This window comes from Narcine bancroftii, chromosome 13 (assembly GCF_036971445.1).
Source record: "Narcine bancroftii isolate sNarBan1 chromosome 13, sNarBan1.hap1, whole genome shotgun sequence".
Classification (NCBI taxonomy): domain Eukaryota; kingdom Metazoa; phylum Chordata; class Chondrichthyes; order Torpediniformes; family Narcinidae; genus Narcine; species Narcine bancroftii.
The window spans coordinates 68,534,569-68,547,229 of record NC_091481.1 but is presented as its reverse complement, the minus strand read 5'-3'; the positions used below and the strand labels follow the sequence as shown (position 1 = coordinate 68,547,229).

The window sequence follows — 12,661 nt, the reverse complement described above, 5'->3', positions numbered from 1 at the left end:
GCCAAAAGCTCTCTTTACAAACTTACCTATGACGTCACCTTCAGGGAATTATGTATCTGTATTCCCAGATCTATTCCCACGTGCATAATCTTAAACTTTCCCACATTAAAGTCCACTTGCCAACGTTTTGGCCTTTATCGATTCCTCCTATGGAATTCCAAATATCTTCATCACAAGATGCCCTCCTATCTGTCTCCAAGTCATTGACACCTACTTTACCACTATTTCCAGATTATTAACAAAAATTATGAACAATTGAGGCCAAGAACCGATCTGTGGGTCATTCAGATGGTTACATTCTCCTGACTTGAAAAAGACCCATTTCTACATCTGACTTTGATGTGACAACCAATCCATACTAATTATGCACTTCCTCCAACATTGAATTCTTGTGCACATTGCCTTTCATGTGGCAATTGTCCAAGTGACTTTGGAGAAATTTATCTAGTTTCCCACCCTTTGTTTTCCCACCCTTTGTTCCCCCACCCCCCCCCCCCCCCATTCTCGAACAAAGGAGTCACATTAGCTGTTTACCAATCTGCTGGTCCCATTCTATGGGGAAAAAACATTACTCCTTAATTTTATTTAGAGTAATTAGAGTAAAAAAGGGAAATTAGTGGCTGATGGTAAGTATGGACCCGTGGACTGAAGGCCTGTGTTTTGAGCTGGATCATTAGGGTGTACAGGTTCATAATTTGCCGATATTAAACTCTCGTGATGTAGTGTCGTGAGGTAATGTTGCAGTGATACAAGACCTTGATTAGGACCCCTCTTGGAATATTGTGTTCTGTTCTGGCCACCTCACTACATTAAAGGTGTGGATGCTAGAGAATGCAGAGGAGATTTATTAGATGAGAACATGCCTCATGAGGGTAGGTTGAGTTGACTTGGGCTTTACTCCTTGGAGGGCTGAGGATGAGGGGGGTGACCAAGATGATGAGAGGGCATTGATTGTGTGGACGGCCAAAGGTTTTAACCTGGGGCTGAAATGCTAACACGAGGGGGCAGAGTTTTAAGGAGTTAAGTACAGGTAAGTTCTTCACACAGAAAGGGGTGGGTACAGGGAATGCGCTGCTGGAAATGGTGGTGGAGGCAGGTACAACAGGATCCCTATTAGATAGGTACATGGGACAATTCATTTGAGAAATTCTAGGCCATTGTTAGAGTAGGATATTCTGTACTCTGGTGTAGATTTCTATGTAGTAAAACTATGAAGATAATGACAACATAAGGAGCAGGTGTCACCCACCTGGGCCCATCGAGCCTACTCTGCCATTCAATAAGATCACAGGCAGGGACTCAGCTCCACCAACCTGCCTGTTCCCCAGAACCCTTAATTTCCCTATAATTCTTAAATACGTTCATCAAGGCAACCTCTTCTGCTTCAACGGGCAGAGAATTCCACGGATTCACTACTCCCTGGGAGAAGGAGCTCCTCCTTAATTCGGTCTTCAAGCCACAGACGAAGAAAACAGGCCGGTGAAGTTTAATACTGAGAGATGCAAAGTGCTACACTTTGGTTGGAAGATTGAGAACAGGCAATAACAACGAGAGAGCACAACTCTAGAAGCAGTGCAAGTTCAGAAATGTGGCAGTGAAGGTGGTTTAGAGTGTACAAATCCCCATCATTATGTATTTTTTTGGTAAAAATTTTCTTAACAGGGCCAAGAACATAAAACACAGAAGCTGTTCTCATTGGTGGAAGGTCACAGAAGGTGTTCATGTGGATAACTTTTTTATGGAGTTGATTTGGAATGCCTTGTTGGGACATGGCAAAAAAAGCAGATTCAAAATGCTGGGTAAAATCTGAATTTACTGGGCTGTGAAGAGGGGGTGGAATTGTTCAGGAGAAGTGGCCTAGAACAATTCTGTTCGCTGAGCACCATAATCTCCTCTTTTAGATGCATGAATGTTTAAATTAAAAATTTAGACATACAACATGGTACCAGGCCATTTCAACCTGAGTTCATGCTGCCCAATTTATTACCCAATTAACCTACACCCCCAGTACACTTTGAATGGTGGGAGGAAATCAGATCCCCTGGGGAAACCCACACAGACATGAGGAAGAACTCTTCACAGACAGCATGGGATTCGAACCCTGGTTCCGATCACTTTAAAAGCATTGTGCTAACTGCTACACCTACCATATCGCCCCAATGTGGATTGATGAACCAATGGGAGATAGCAGAGGGAATTGTGTAGATACTCAGGGGCTGAGATGAATTAATGGTGCCCCATTAGTTGGGACCATGGGGATGGCATTCTGACCACTGGCTTGAATTTGATCCATGTTCTGCAACACTAAGGCACCTCTAGCACCTCGCATTGTTTATCCAGATCCCACCAGTTAACAGGAGAGCCATCAAGCTCTTTAAAAGATGCTCCTGGAGGAAGTTATCTCCTGTATTCTGGAGCAGGGCTTTCTCCCAATCCCTGATCAACCTTTGAACATTGGAGGTGATGTAAAATCCTTGTAATACTTCTGGACCAACACTGGGAAACTCAGTAACCTTTAATTAATTGGTCAAAACTCCAATTGCAACATCCAGGATTATTAAAGCTTAACCGTGCCTCTGACTTTGATTCTAAGATGATTAGGGAGTGTTCCCATTGGAGATGGGGGATATTCTCAGCATCAGGCACTGGAATACTTCTTCTCGCCTCTCAGTAAGAAGAGAAATTTCATTGTGTTTTCAGTCACTACTTGTAGTACGATGGTGTCATGGTTAGACAGCACCAGCGATCCAGGACTGGGGTTCAAATCCTGCACTGTCTGTAAGGAGACACAGGATATTCTCCCTTTGTCTCCATGGATTTCCTCCCATCCTTCAAAATGTATGACGGGAGGGGGAGGGGGGGGGGGGAGGGGGGTTGAGTCAATTGGGTAGCATGGGCTCGTGGACTGGAAGGGCTTATTACATGCTGCATGTCCAAATAATTTTTTTTAAATCAGGAAACAGTGCCTCAGAGAAAGGACAGATTGTCCATTAGATCATGTGCATTGCAGATCATCTTGCACGAAACAAACAAGAACTGGTGATGCTGTAATCTTGAGCAAACAACCAGAGCTTCTTAACTGACCAGCTGAGACCAATTGTATCTGGACGGCAGGCTACAGAAACCGAGGCAAGAATGATTCCAGGTCTCGGTGCAGTTTGAAGATATCACCTGTCTATTATTACAAAAATAACTGGCGAGATTTCATAAGAATCCCTATTGCAGGAGGATCAGTATCCACAGGTCAGATGTGCAGTATCTGAAGAGATGATTATTGATGCACTCATCTGTGATGTGAAACACTCTTTATGGAAGAGGAGTGCAAACCGTCCAACTGTCACTAAGTGGAACTTGAATACATGGCTGGGCTGCCAGGGAGTGTAACTGAGTCATTATTTTATGAGCCCATCAGCTGGCGTTGAGCTGAGGCACTGGGGCCTGTGCATAAGAGCAGTGGCAAGTGGGTGGTGTGAAGATGGACTTGAAATCATTCACCTCTTCACATCCCTTGCAAGATGTTTAAAAAACTAATGTGATGTGGTCGGGGGATAAGTACAACTTCCTCCTTAATATTTGGAACAAAGATACTTTTTTAAAAAAACTTTATTTGTCCGTGCTCCAGTTTTAAATTTATAATCAAACAATTTACGTGTGATTTAAGTGCAAATTCCATGTTTTATTCAGTTATTTGTATGCATTTTGGTTTGACCATGTAGAAATTACAGCACTTCTTATACAGAGTTCGCCCATTTCAGGGCACCATGTTTGCTTTGTATGTTTAATTGCTTCATTGGTGCAGGTGCAAGAGAGCTTGGCCTGCTTCTCAGCTTTGGAGTCTGTCAATCTCTACTGTTAGTTCATGAACAGAAATACAGACTACACTGCAAGATGCAAACCACCAGTTCACCACAGAAAGGGCGGCCAGATTAGTTTGCCAATTATTTAAAAGAGCCTGCAGAATTCTGGAAAAAGGTCTTGTGGACAGATGAGACCAAGATTAACCTGTACTAGAATGATGGCAAGAGGAAAGTGTGGAGGCATAAAGGCACAGCCCATGATCCAAAGCAGTCCACTTTGCAGTGTAATACTGCTCATGAAATCTTCTGAGGACAATTATAATTGACACATCCACACCTGGCTCTATTTGACATGTTTGGGGATTTTTCTTCATTATGAGTATTCTCTTCATCAGCAGTGGAGTCTTCCTTGGCCTCTCAGTCCCCTTTGCAATTAATTACTGAGCTCACCAGATCGTTCCTTCTGCTTGAAACTGTTGATTTTCATAATCCTAATGTCTGGGCGATGTCTCTTACTGTTTTATATTTGCTTTTCAGCCTCATTAAGGCTCATTTGACTTTCATTGGCACAACTTTGTTCCTCATGTCCAAAGGTGTTCAAAACCACAGAAGCAGGCCAAGATCTCTTATCCCTGCACCAATGAAGCAATTAAACATACCTGAGTACTCTCAAACACCCGTGAAGCCAAATGTCCCAAACATTATGGATCCCTGAAATCAGGGAACTATGTATAAAAAAAGCTGTAATTTATACACAAATCAAAAGGTATAGAAATCTGGAATGTGCACTTTAATTATATGCAAATTGTTTGATTACAAATTTAAAATTGTGGAGCACAGGGGCAAATAAAGGAGAAAAAAAAGCATCTTGGTCCCAAACATTATGAAGGGCACAGTAGTAACCAGGACACTTGGTCAGGAAGGGTTGAGAACTTCCATAGAACACTACAGCACAGAAAACAGGCCATTTTGTCCTTATAGTCGGTGCTGAAACATCATTCCATTAGTCCCACTGACCTATACCCATCCACAACTATCTAAACTTCTCCGATCCATGTATCTATCCAATTTATTCTTAAAACTCAATATCGAGCCTGCATTTACCACATCAGAAGGCAGTTCATTCCACACCCACCACTTTGAGTGAAGAAGTTCCTCCTAAACCTTTCCCCCTAGAGCCATGTCTTGTATTTATCTCTCCTAATCAAAATGGAACCAGCCTACTCATATTTACTGTCTATACCTCTCAATTTTGCAAACCTCTATCAAATCTCCCCTCATTCTTCTATGCTCTAAGGAATAAAGTCCAAACACTGTTTAATCTTTCCCTGTAATTCAACTCCTGAAGACCTGACAACATCCTAGTAAATCTTCTCTGCACTCTCAATCTTACTGATATTCTTCCTGTAGTTTGGTGACCAGAACTGCACACAATATGCCAAATTTGGCCTCACCAATGTCTTATCCAATCTCACCATAACATCCCAATACTTTGATTTATGTAGGCCAAGATGCCAATAGCTTTCTTTACAACCCTGTCCACCTGTGACACCACTTTCAAGGAATTATGCATCTGTATTCCCAGATCTTCCAAACTCTTCAGTGCCCTACCATTTACTGTTTGTCCTACCTTGATTTGTCTTTCCAAAATGTAGCAACTCACACTTGTCTGCATTAAACTCCATCTAGCATTTTCTGCCCTATTTTTTCAGATCCCTCTGCAAGTTTTGAAAGCTTTCCTCGCTGTCCACAATGCCTCCAATCTTAGTGTCATCAGAAAACTTATCATCCAGATCAATGATTATAGACAACAAACAACAATGGTCCCAGCACCGATCCCTGAGGTACACCACTAACCACATGCCTCCAGTCTGATTTCAGGGAATAAAAGATCAAAATGATGTTGATAAGGAGACAGAACCTTTTACTGTGTGAGGAAGAGAATTAATTGCAATGGTAATACTGAGGATTATCCCTATACTCTTGCCACCAGTGATAGTAGAGGGAAGGGTTTGTGTTGAGATTTAGTGCAGGTCAACTGACTGATTAATTAATGCTTTTCAGAGTCCAGATCCCACTCACTCCAGCAGGACAGCCTGAACAACTCCTCTGACACAGATCATTGCACAGTTTAATGTTGGTCTTTGAAAGAAAGAGAGATGACAGATACTTTCTGTACAATGTCTATTTGAGTTGTATTGTAAATGAGGAACAGAACACACTGTTTAAGATAAATGTATTTACACAACTTGTCTGACGACAGCTGGCCCATATCAGACATGGTCCTTGCACAAAGCACAGTTTAAGTCAGTCGTCCAAACCTGCTTACAATGTTCACCATCCAGGCAGAGCGACACAACTCCTTGGAACAGGTTGTGTGTGAAGAGTTGGAGTGGTCTCAGAGAGCACTGCCTCTGATGCAATGAGGGATCCTGCTTTGTCTGAATCCACAACCCCCCCCCACCCCCCACCCACTTCAACACCACACCCTGCTGCCTTCATACTGCATCCAGGACGTGCCGGATTACATCCAGAGCATGTCCTGGAGTATACCCTAGCCCAATTACATCCCCGACCCTGACGTGGTTTTCCTAGGCCAGCACTTGGAACACGTGTAAGCAAACAGTGTTGGCCACGTGTCGCACACATGTGTCTCCCGCTCATTTACAAAGGTGAGGCTGGGATCATCCCTGCTACTGAGCACGGTCCAACAACAGCTCTTTCATAAGGTTTGTAGGTTCTCTGCATAGCTCTAGTGAAACCAAGCTACTCTTGGGAGTTTTATTTCTTTAAAAAGTCGGAATGAGATCATCGAGGTGGATAAGTCAGATGTCAATCAATCACAGCATTCACCCGCCATGTCAAAACCGTACAGCATTCCGGAACCTGTGGCCCAGGGGGTTAGTGCCTGCAACATGACTGACAAGGTCCTCAGGCAACAAGGAGAGTGATGAGGACTAAATATTCTCTAAATTGTCTAAGTCATGCCGGCCAATGCACCCAGGGCTGCAAGAATCAGCCAAGGCCAACAAGTGGATGAACTTCAGCGCACAGTTCGAGTGTGACCAAGGGCCACTCCAGTCACACTCAAACTGTGTCACTCCGAGCTTCAGCCATCCCTGGTGTGGACAGCACAGGGTGATGGCCAGAGTGGCCCAGCAGAGAGAGAGAGAGAGAGAGAGAGAGAGAGAGAGAGCTCGAGAGAGAGAGAGCTCGAGAGAGAGAGAGAGCTCTGAGGGCCTTGGATAGAGCAGAGCTAGCAGCTGACGAATGTGGTTGTCCCTTTCCCATGCATTTCCCCCTTACTCTCCCCTTTCAAAGCAAGGTTAGCATGCAGATAGTTTCATTTCTGGCCGGTCGCCAATAAATTAGACACATTTTGAAGTTGAATCCTCGCACTGAAACAGTCAGTACAGGGGAACCTGCACCGCATTCCGACAGCCGTTCTCGACATCGCAGTTCCCCGGTATTGTGCTGCAACCATTTACAGTAGATTCCTTGCTCCTTTCTTGTCCACTGGGGGCGCTGTCCCAGTGCCAGACTTTGCTGCACCAGTCAGCAGCACCTGCCCCAAACCCCAGCTACCACCTGCTGCATTTCTCGCGCAGACGCACAGGCTCATTTTCACTGACCCTCAAAGAAAGCAAGGGGCACCGTCAAGTGTTACAACTCTGGGATTAAACTGCACCTCCTCCCCCACATAGTCGCTAAATGATGTTCCAGTCACAGCTAAAAAACAAAAGTCAGCCTATGGAAAGTCCCCATGAAGGCTCCAGAAATGCACAGAGGCAGGGCTCCTATGTTAGGTGGATATCCCTCTAAGCCAACCTGCAATTTCCCCCACAGGCAACTTCCTGGAGCAAGGGGGGAGGGGGGGGGGGAACCATTAAAAATATCAAAAAGATCTAGAAAGAAAATTAAGCTAATAAAGTTGGGATCGATTTTTCAAAAAGATCTACTAAAATTTACACAGGATCAGTTAATTCCAAAAGGAACTGCTCATCCCCTCAGACATGTTCTGATTCACCCATGACATTACCAATCTATCAATGACACCTCTGCAAGATACCGAGTGAAATGAAACACATTTTCCCCTTATACACAGGCGTGTGTCTGTGAAATATTTCTGTTGGAGCTCTACCTTTCTGAAGAGGCTGAAGAATGTTGGCGAAAGTTTACGTTCCGTGGATTAAATGCGGAAAGGCCTCCCCGGCCTTTCAGAAGAGGGGTTCAGGAGAGCTCAGGGTGGTGCACGAGGCAGCCCAGCCTATCAGCAGTCCAGGTTTCACGGAATGCAGGGGAGTCCAACAGCTCAAACAGATGCACGAAGGGCTCCCACTAATTTGTGCAGTGGAGGGAGGGTCTGCCCACAACTCGCCCCGGGGTGGGTAAGTAAAGCGTGAGCATAATTCAAGGCCGGCAGAGTTCCTGGAAGCTGGACGGAGAGGTGGAGGATACAGCAGTGATATCCGTTCCATGGCTGGGAGTGCCGCCAGCAACACACTGGTCTGCAGCCCTGCAATTGAGACTCTAAGCTGGGGCCAAGCTGCAATTTACTCTACAGTAAATCAACCTTAACATTGCACCCAATTATTCAGTTCAATACTCAACTCCTTGGAACAGGGCCTCAGCACTGCACACAAATCTATCACGAATAAACACTTGGAACAAGAAAACAGGTCAATTTTTTTGCCTGTGGCACCGATCTAGTCTGCTGCCTTTCCTTTGGGAAAGGTGTTTGGAACAGTTGAAGGTGAGCAGCGAGGCGCTGGCTGGAGAAGAGAGATGCGACTCAACTCTTCCCTGCCTGGGAGAGGGGCTCCTGAGAAACAGGGTGGGGGCTGCAAGTTGAAATGCCTCATCTGTCACTCAAAGCACATCCCATGGAACTCAGTCAGCAAAAACTGGAGAGGGGAAGAATTGAATAACGTCCTTGGTTACACAGCACTCCCATCAATGCGTGGAGGAAACCTGTTTCACCACTACAGGAATGCACTTAGACCAGTGGCTTCAAAGGCCAAGAGACAGCTGACAGACTGACAGAAGGATCTGGGATAGGCAAAGTCTGCAGGTGGTGGGGTCAAATGCAATATACAAACGTGCTGGGGAAACTCAGCGGTCACGCAGCGTCCATAGGAAGTAAAGAGTACTGCAATTAACATTTTGGGCCTGGGTTCAGCCCCAAGACGTTGGTTCCCCACTTTCCATGGCCTGTGGCATGACCTTCTGAGCACGTTTGTGCATTGCATCGGGCACAGCTATTGCCAACTAATGTATATCACCAGCTCCAGAAACCATCAGCTGGGAGAGATTTAAAGAAAACTATTAAAACAAGGAAGGCAGAGGAGTTGGGCTGCGACGAGTCCGGACGTGGTGTCACTGACGCAAGTTAGAGTTTGATCTTGAAAGCGGTGGGCTGGGCTGACATTGAGGGCCCTGAAGATTTGAAAAGCGCTTTCAGGACGGTCTCTGGGTCAACCTCTGCCGGGGGCTGGTTGGGCGGACGAGGCTTGATCCTGGGGATTTCGGACTTCTTCACCACCGGAGTGTCAGTCAGTCTCCTGCGGCAGAGGTCAGACGTGATCAGTGATTGATAACCTTGATGTTTCAGTCCCCTCCCACGACACCCCATCCCTCCCAACCCACTTCTCCTCACCTCAGCCGTCCCTCCTCCTGATAACAGGACCCATACCATCAAGACTGCATCAGGTGAATAAATGAGTGGGAGACCGCTTTACCTCTGGTCAGCTCCGTGACTCTGTCCAGGGATGCTGGGGGCTGCAGACCCATGGACTGATGGGTAGGGTGGGATGAGGGATGGTGGGGAAAAAAGGAGACGACTAAGAATCTCCCCTGGTTGGAGTGAAACACAAAAGTCTGCAGGCACCGTGAGTGAAGTTAAAACACAACGCTGGAGAAACTCAGCAGGTCAAATAGTGTACTTTATATAGTAAAGATAAAGATACATAACCAACATTTCATACCCGAGTTCTTCATCAAGGTATGAGCAAAATGTAGGCAGGTGCCCAAATTCGGTTGCCTGTCTACATTTTGCTCATACCTCGATGAAGGACTCCAGTCAGAAATGTTGGTTATGTATCTTTATCTTTAGTATATACAGTACACAGTTTGACCTGCTGAGTTTCTCCACCATTGTGTTTTAACTTACATCTCCCTCTAGCTTTTTCACTCTTTGTTGGACCTGCTTGCTAATCTCTTGTGATTCGTGCCCAAGAACATCTGGATCTCTCTAAACTCCTCTCATCTGCAGTCACTCCCTACACTTAGGTAATTCACCTTTTGATTCCTTACTCAAGTGCATGATCTCACACCTCCCCCATTAAACTCCATCTGTCAGTTTTCCCACCCAAACCCTCAATCTATCCATGCCCCACTGCAGGATTATTGACCACATCACGGCTCACCTTTTATCCATTTCCAAATCAGCAGCTAAGCTCAGAAACTTTACATTTTGTTCCCTACTCTTTTTTTTTAAATTTTTTATTTTTCACACCATAAATCACATTAGCCATGATATACACTATTTCTTTTTCACACATATACAGTGACTTTTTCTCCCCGCCCCCCTCCTCCCAAGCCACCCCCCCACCCCCCCCCTCTCATCCACATTTTGTTCCCTACTCAAGGACATTAAAATAACTCGCCTACTCCTTCCCTCTTCTCTAAAAACAAACATTTACCGAATATACTTGTGTCATAGATGATCCTGTGTAATAGCCGACCCTCCCCCCCCCCACCTTTTGGCCCAAAAATCGCATATTTTCTGCACAACCCATGCAAAAGTTGATCCTCCCTATTTTTGGCCCCAACTGCCTGTCCAGCCGAGCTCCTGACACCCCAGCCACAGACTCTCGCCTCAGCTGCCTGCCCGATGCTGAATGCAGACTGGCCATCCGAGCACCCGACGCCTTGAACGATGCAGGTACTTACTCCAGTAAGTATGACGCGTGTAAAAATTAACCCTCCCCAAATCTTACCCAATAAATTGGATCACAAAACTCGACTATTACACGAGTAAATAGGGTATTCCCACTCCTTGCTTTCTACATGACAGCCAGTTTTCAGTCCACACTTCCTCTAACACTTTGGGTTCTTAATTCATGCACCAGCCTCTTATGTGGCACCTTGTCAAATGCCTTTTGAAAATCTAAATACACTCCCTGTACAGGTTCTTCTCTCTGAACTGGCAGCAAGGCTGGGCAGGGCTGGGTCACAGAGAGGGAGCAGGGATCGGGCAGCAGGTTTGGGGAGACGCCATAGCAGAGATGGGCTAGTTGGGCTGTGGGGAAGGAGAGGGTTGGGGCTGGGGAACACAGAACAATTCTTCAACCAACTTACAATAGGATTGGCTGATCAGAAGTGATGATGTTACCATTCACATGAAGATTGCATTTCATTGGTTGACCTGGGAAGGGAAAAAGACAAACTTTTTGAGAACTTAGAGAACAAACGGCACCCCCCCCCCCACCCCCCCACATCCTCCACCACTGCGTGTTTCAGTAATCACCCCCACCAACCCTCTGGGCAGTTTTACTACTCCCCCAACCCCCTGGGCAGTTTCACTATTCACACCCAACCCCCCCACCAGCCCTCAACCCTGGACAATTAAAAAAAAATTAGACATTCAGCACGGTAACAGGCCCTTTCAGCCCACAAGCATGTGCTGTCCCATTACATCCAATTGATCTAGAATCCCGTACGTTTTGAAAGATGGGATAAAACTGAGCACCCCCACCCCCCGGAGAAAACCCCACGCAGACAGCGGGAAAACGTACAAACTCCTCACGGACAACAAGTCACTGGTGCTGTTACGGCGTTGCCCTAATCCCTATGTTAACCAAGCTGCCCTTCAACGTTCCGTCAGGTTTCCCTCGCTCTTGGAAAGGCCTCTCCTCCCAACCTTGCTCTCACCAGAATCTCCTTCCACTCTCAGTGGTGTGCCTGTCCTACCCACTTAGCGACCCTTTCTCACTCTCCACCAGGCATTCCAATGCCCCACCAGGCCCTTCCACAACTTTTACGGAGCATCATTACTCCACCCAAACACTCTTCGCCCTCGGTGCAACATCCATAGCTCTTGAAACTTTCTCAATCTTTGAATATTTCTCGCTGAACCTTCCTTATTTCTATTTGTTGGACCTGCTGCTTGTTCACTCTCCTTATGATTCATGCACAAGAACTCCTGGATCTCTCTGCACTTCACTCATTTGTACGTCCATTCACCACACTAACAATGATAATGGGAACAGAGAGAAACTAACTGGTGTGAAGCCTTCTCCCTAAGGGTGAGGGACCAGACAGTATGGACACATCACCAGGGCCAGTGCTGGCCTGCAAGCTGAAGGCCAAGTTCATTTCTCTGGCAACTGCTGCAACTGGCCCAACTATCTCAAAATGAATGACGGAACCAAGGCGGCATTTTGCATGAGCTTTCAGCTAAGAAGGAGAATGGGAGTGAGGGAGTGATGCTGGGCCCTGTCAATGTCTCAGTACTGCCTGTGATGCTGCCTCTGGCCTTCAGTGTTGATGTACGAAGCAGGGAGGAATGGAGAAGAGGCATTGGAGAGGGGGTTGGATCACAGTGTAATTGTGCTGGGCACCAGTCCACCAGTCAGTGCAGTCCAATCACCTGCTGCCGGCTTACCATCTAAACATCTGTTGTTGTACTTCTTGTACGCCGTGATGGCATCGTCCTTCCTGACGAAGACAACTTCTGCAGCCCCTGGGTGGACGAGGCGGGCCCGCTTCAGAGCGCCGCACACACAGAACAGCTCCTGCAGACAGGAGGATTGGACACAGAGTGAACAATGGAGCTCATCGCTAACATAATACCTGCTGCCCAC

General features: G+C 46.1%; 1 protein-coding gene across 1 annotated transcript in view; it reads right to left on the bottom strand.

Annotated features, from left to right (window-relative positions):
- Positions 1 to 5,967: 5,967 nt before the first annotated feature.
- poldip3 (polymerase (DNA-directed), delta interacting protein 3) overlaps positions 5,968 to 12,661 on the bottom strand; it is a 28,491-nt gene continuing 21,797 nt past the window's right edge. The window contains exons 7-9 of the mRNA XM_069909973.1: positions 12,463 to 12,592; positions 11,157 to 11,223; positions 5,968 to 9,358 (exon numbers count right to left, since the gene is read on the bottom strand). Of these exons, the coding sequence (XP_069766074.1) occupies positions 9,187 to 9,358; positions 11,157 to 11,223; positions 12,463 to 12,592 (369 nt within the window). The 3' untranslated portion in view covers positions 5,968 to 9,186. The remainder of the gene's footprint in view (positions 9,359 to 11,156; positions 11,224 to 12,462; positions 12,593 to 12,661) is intronic.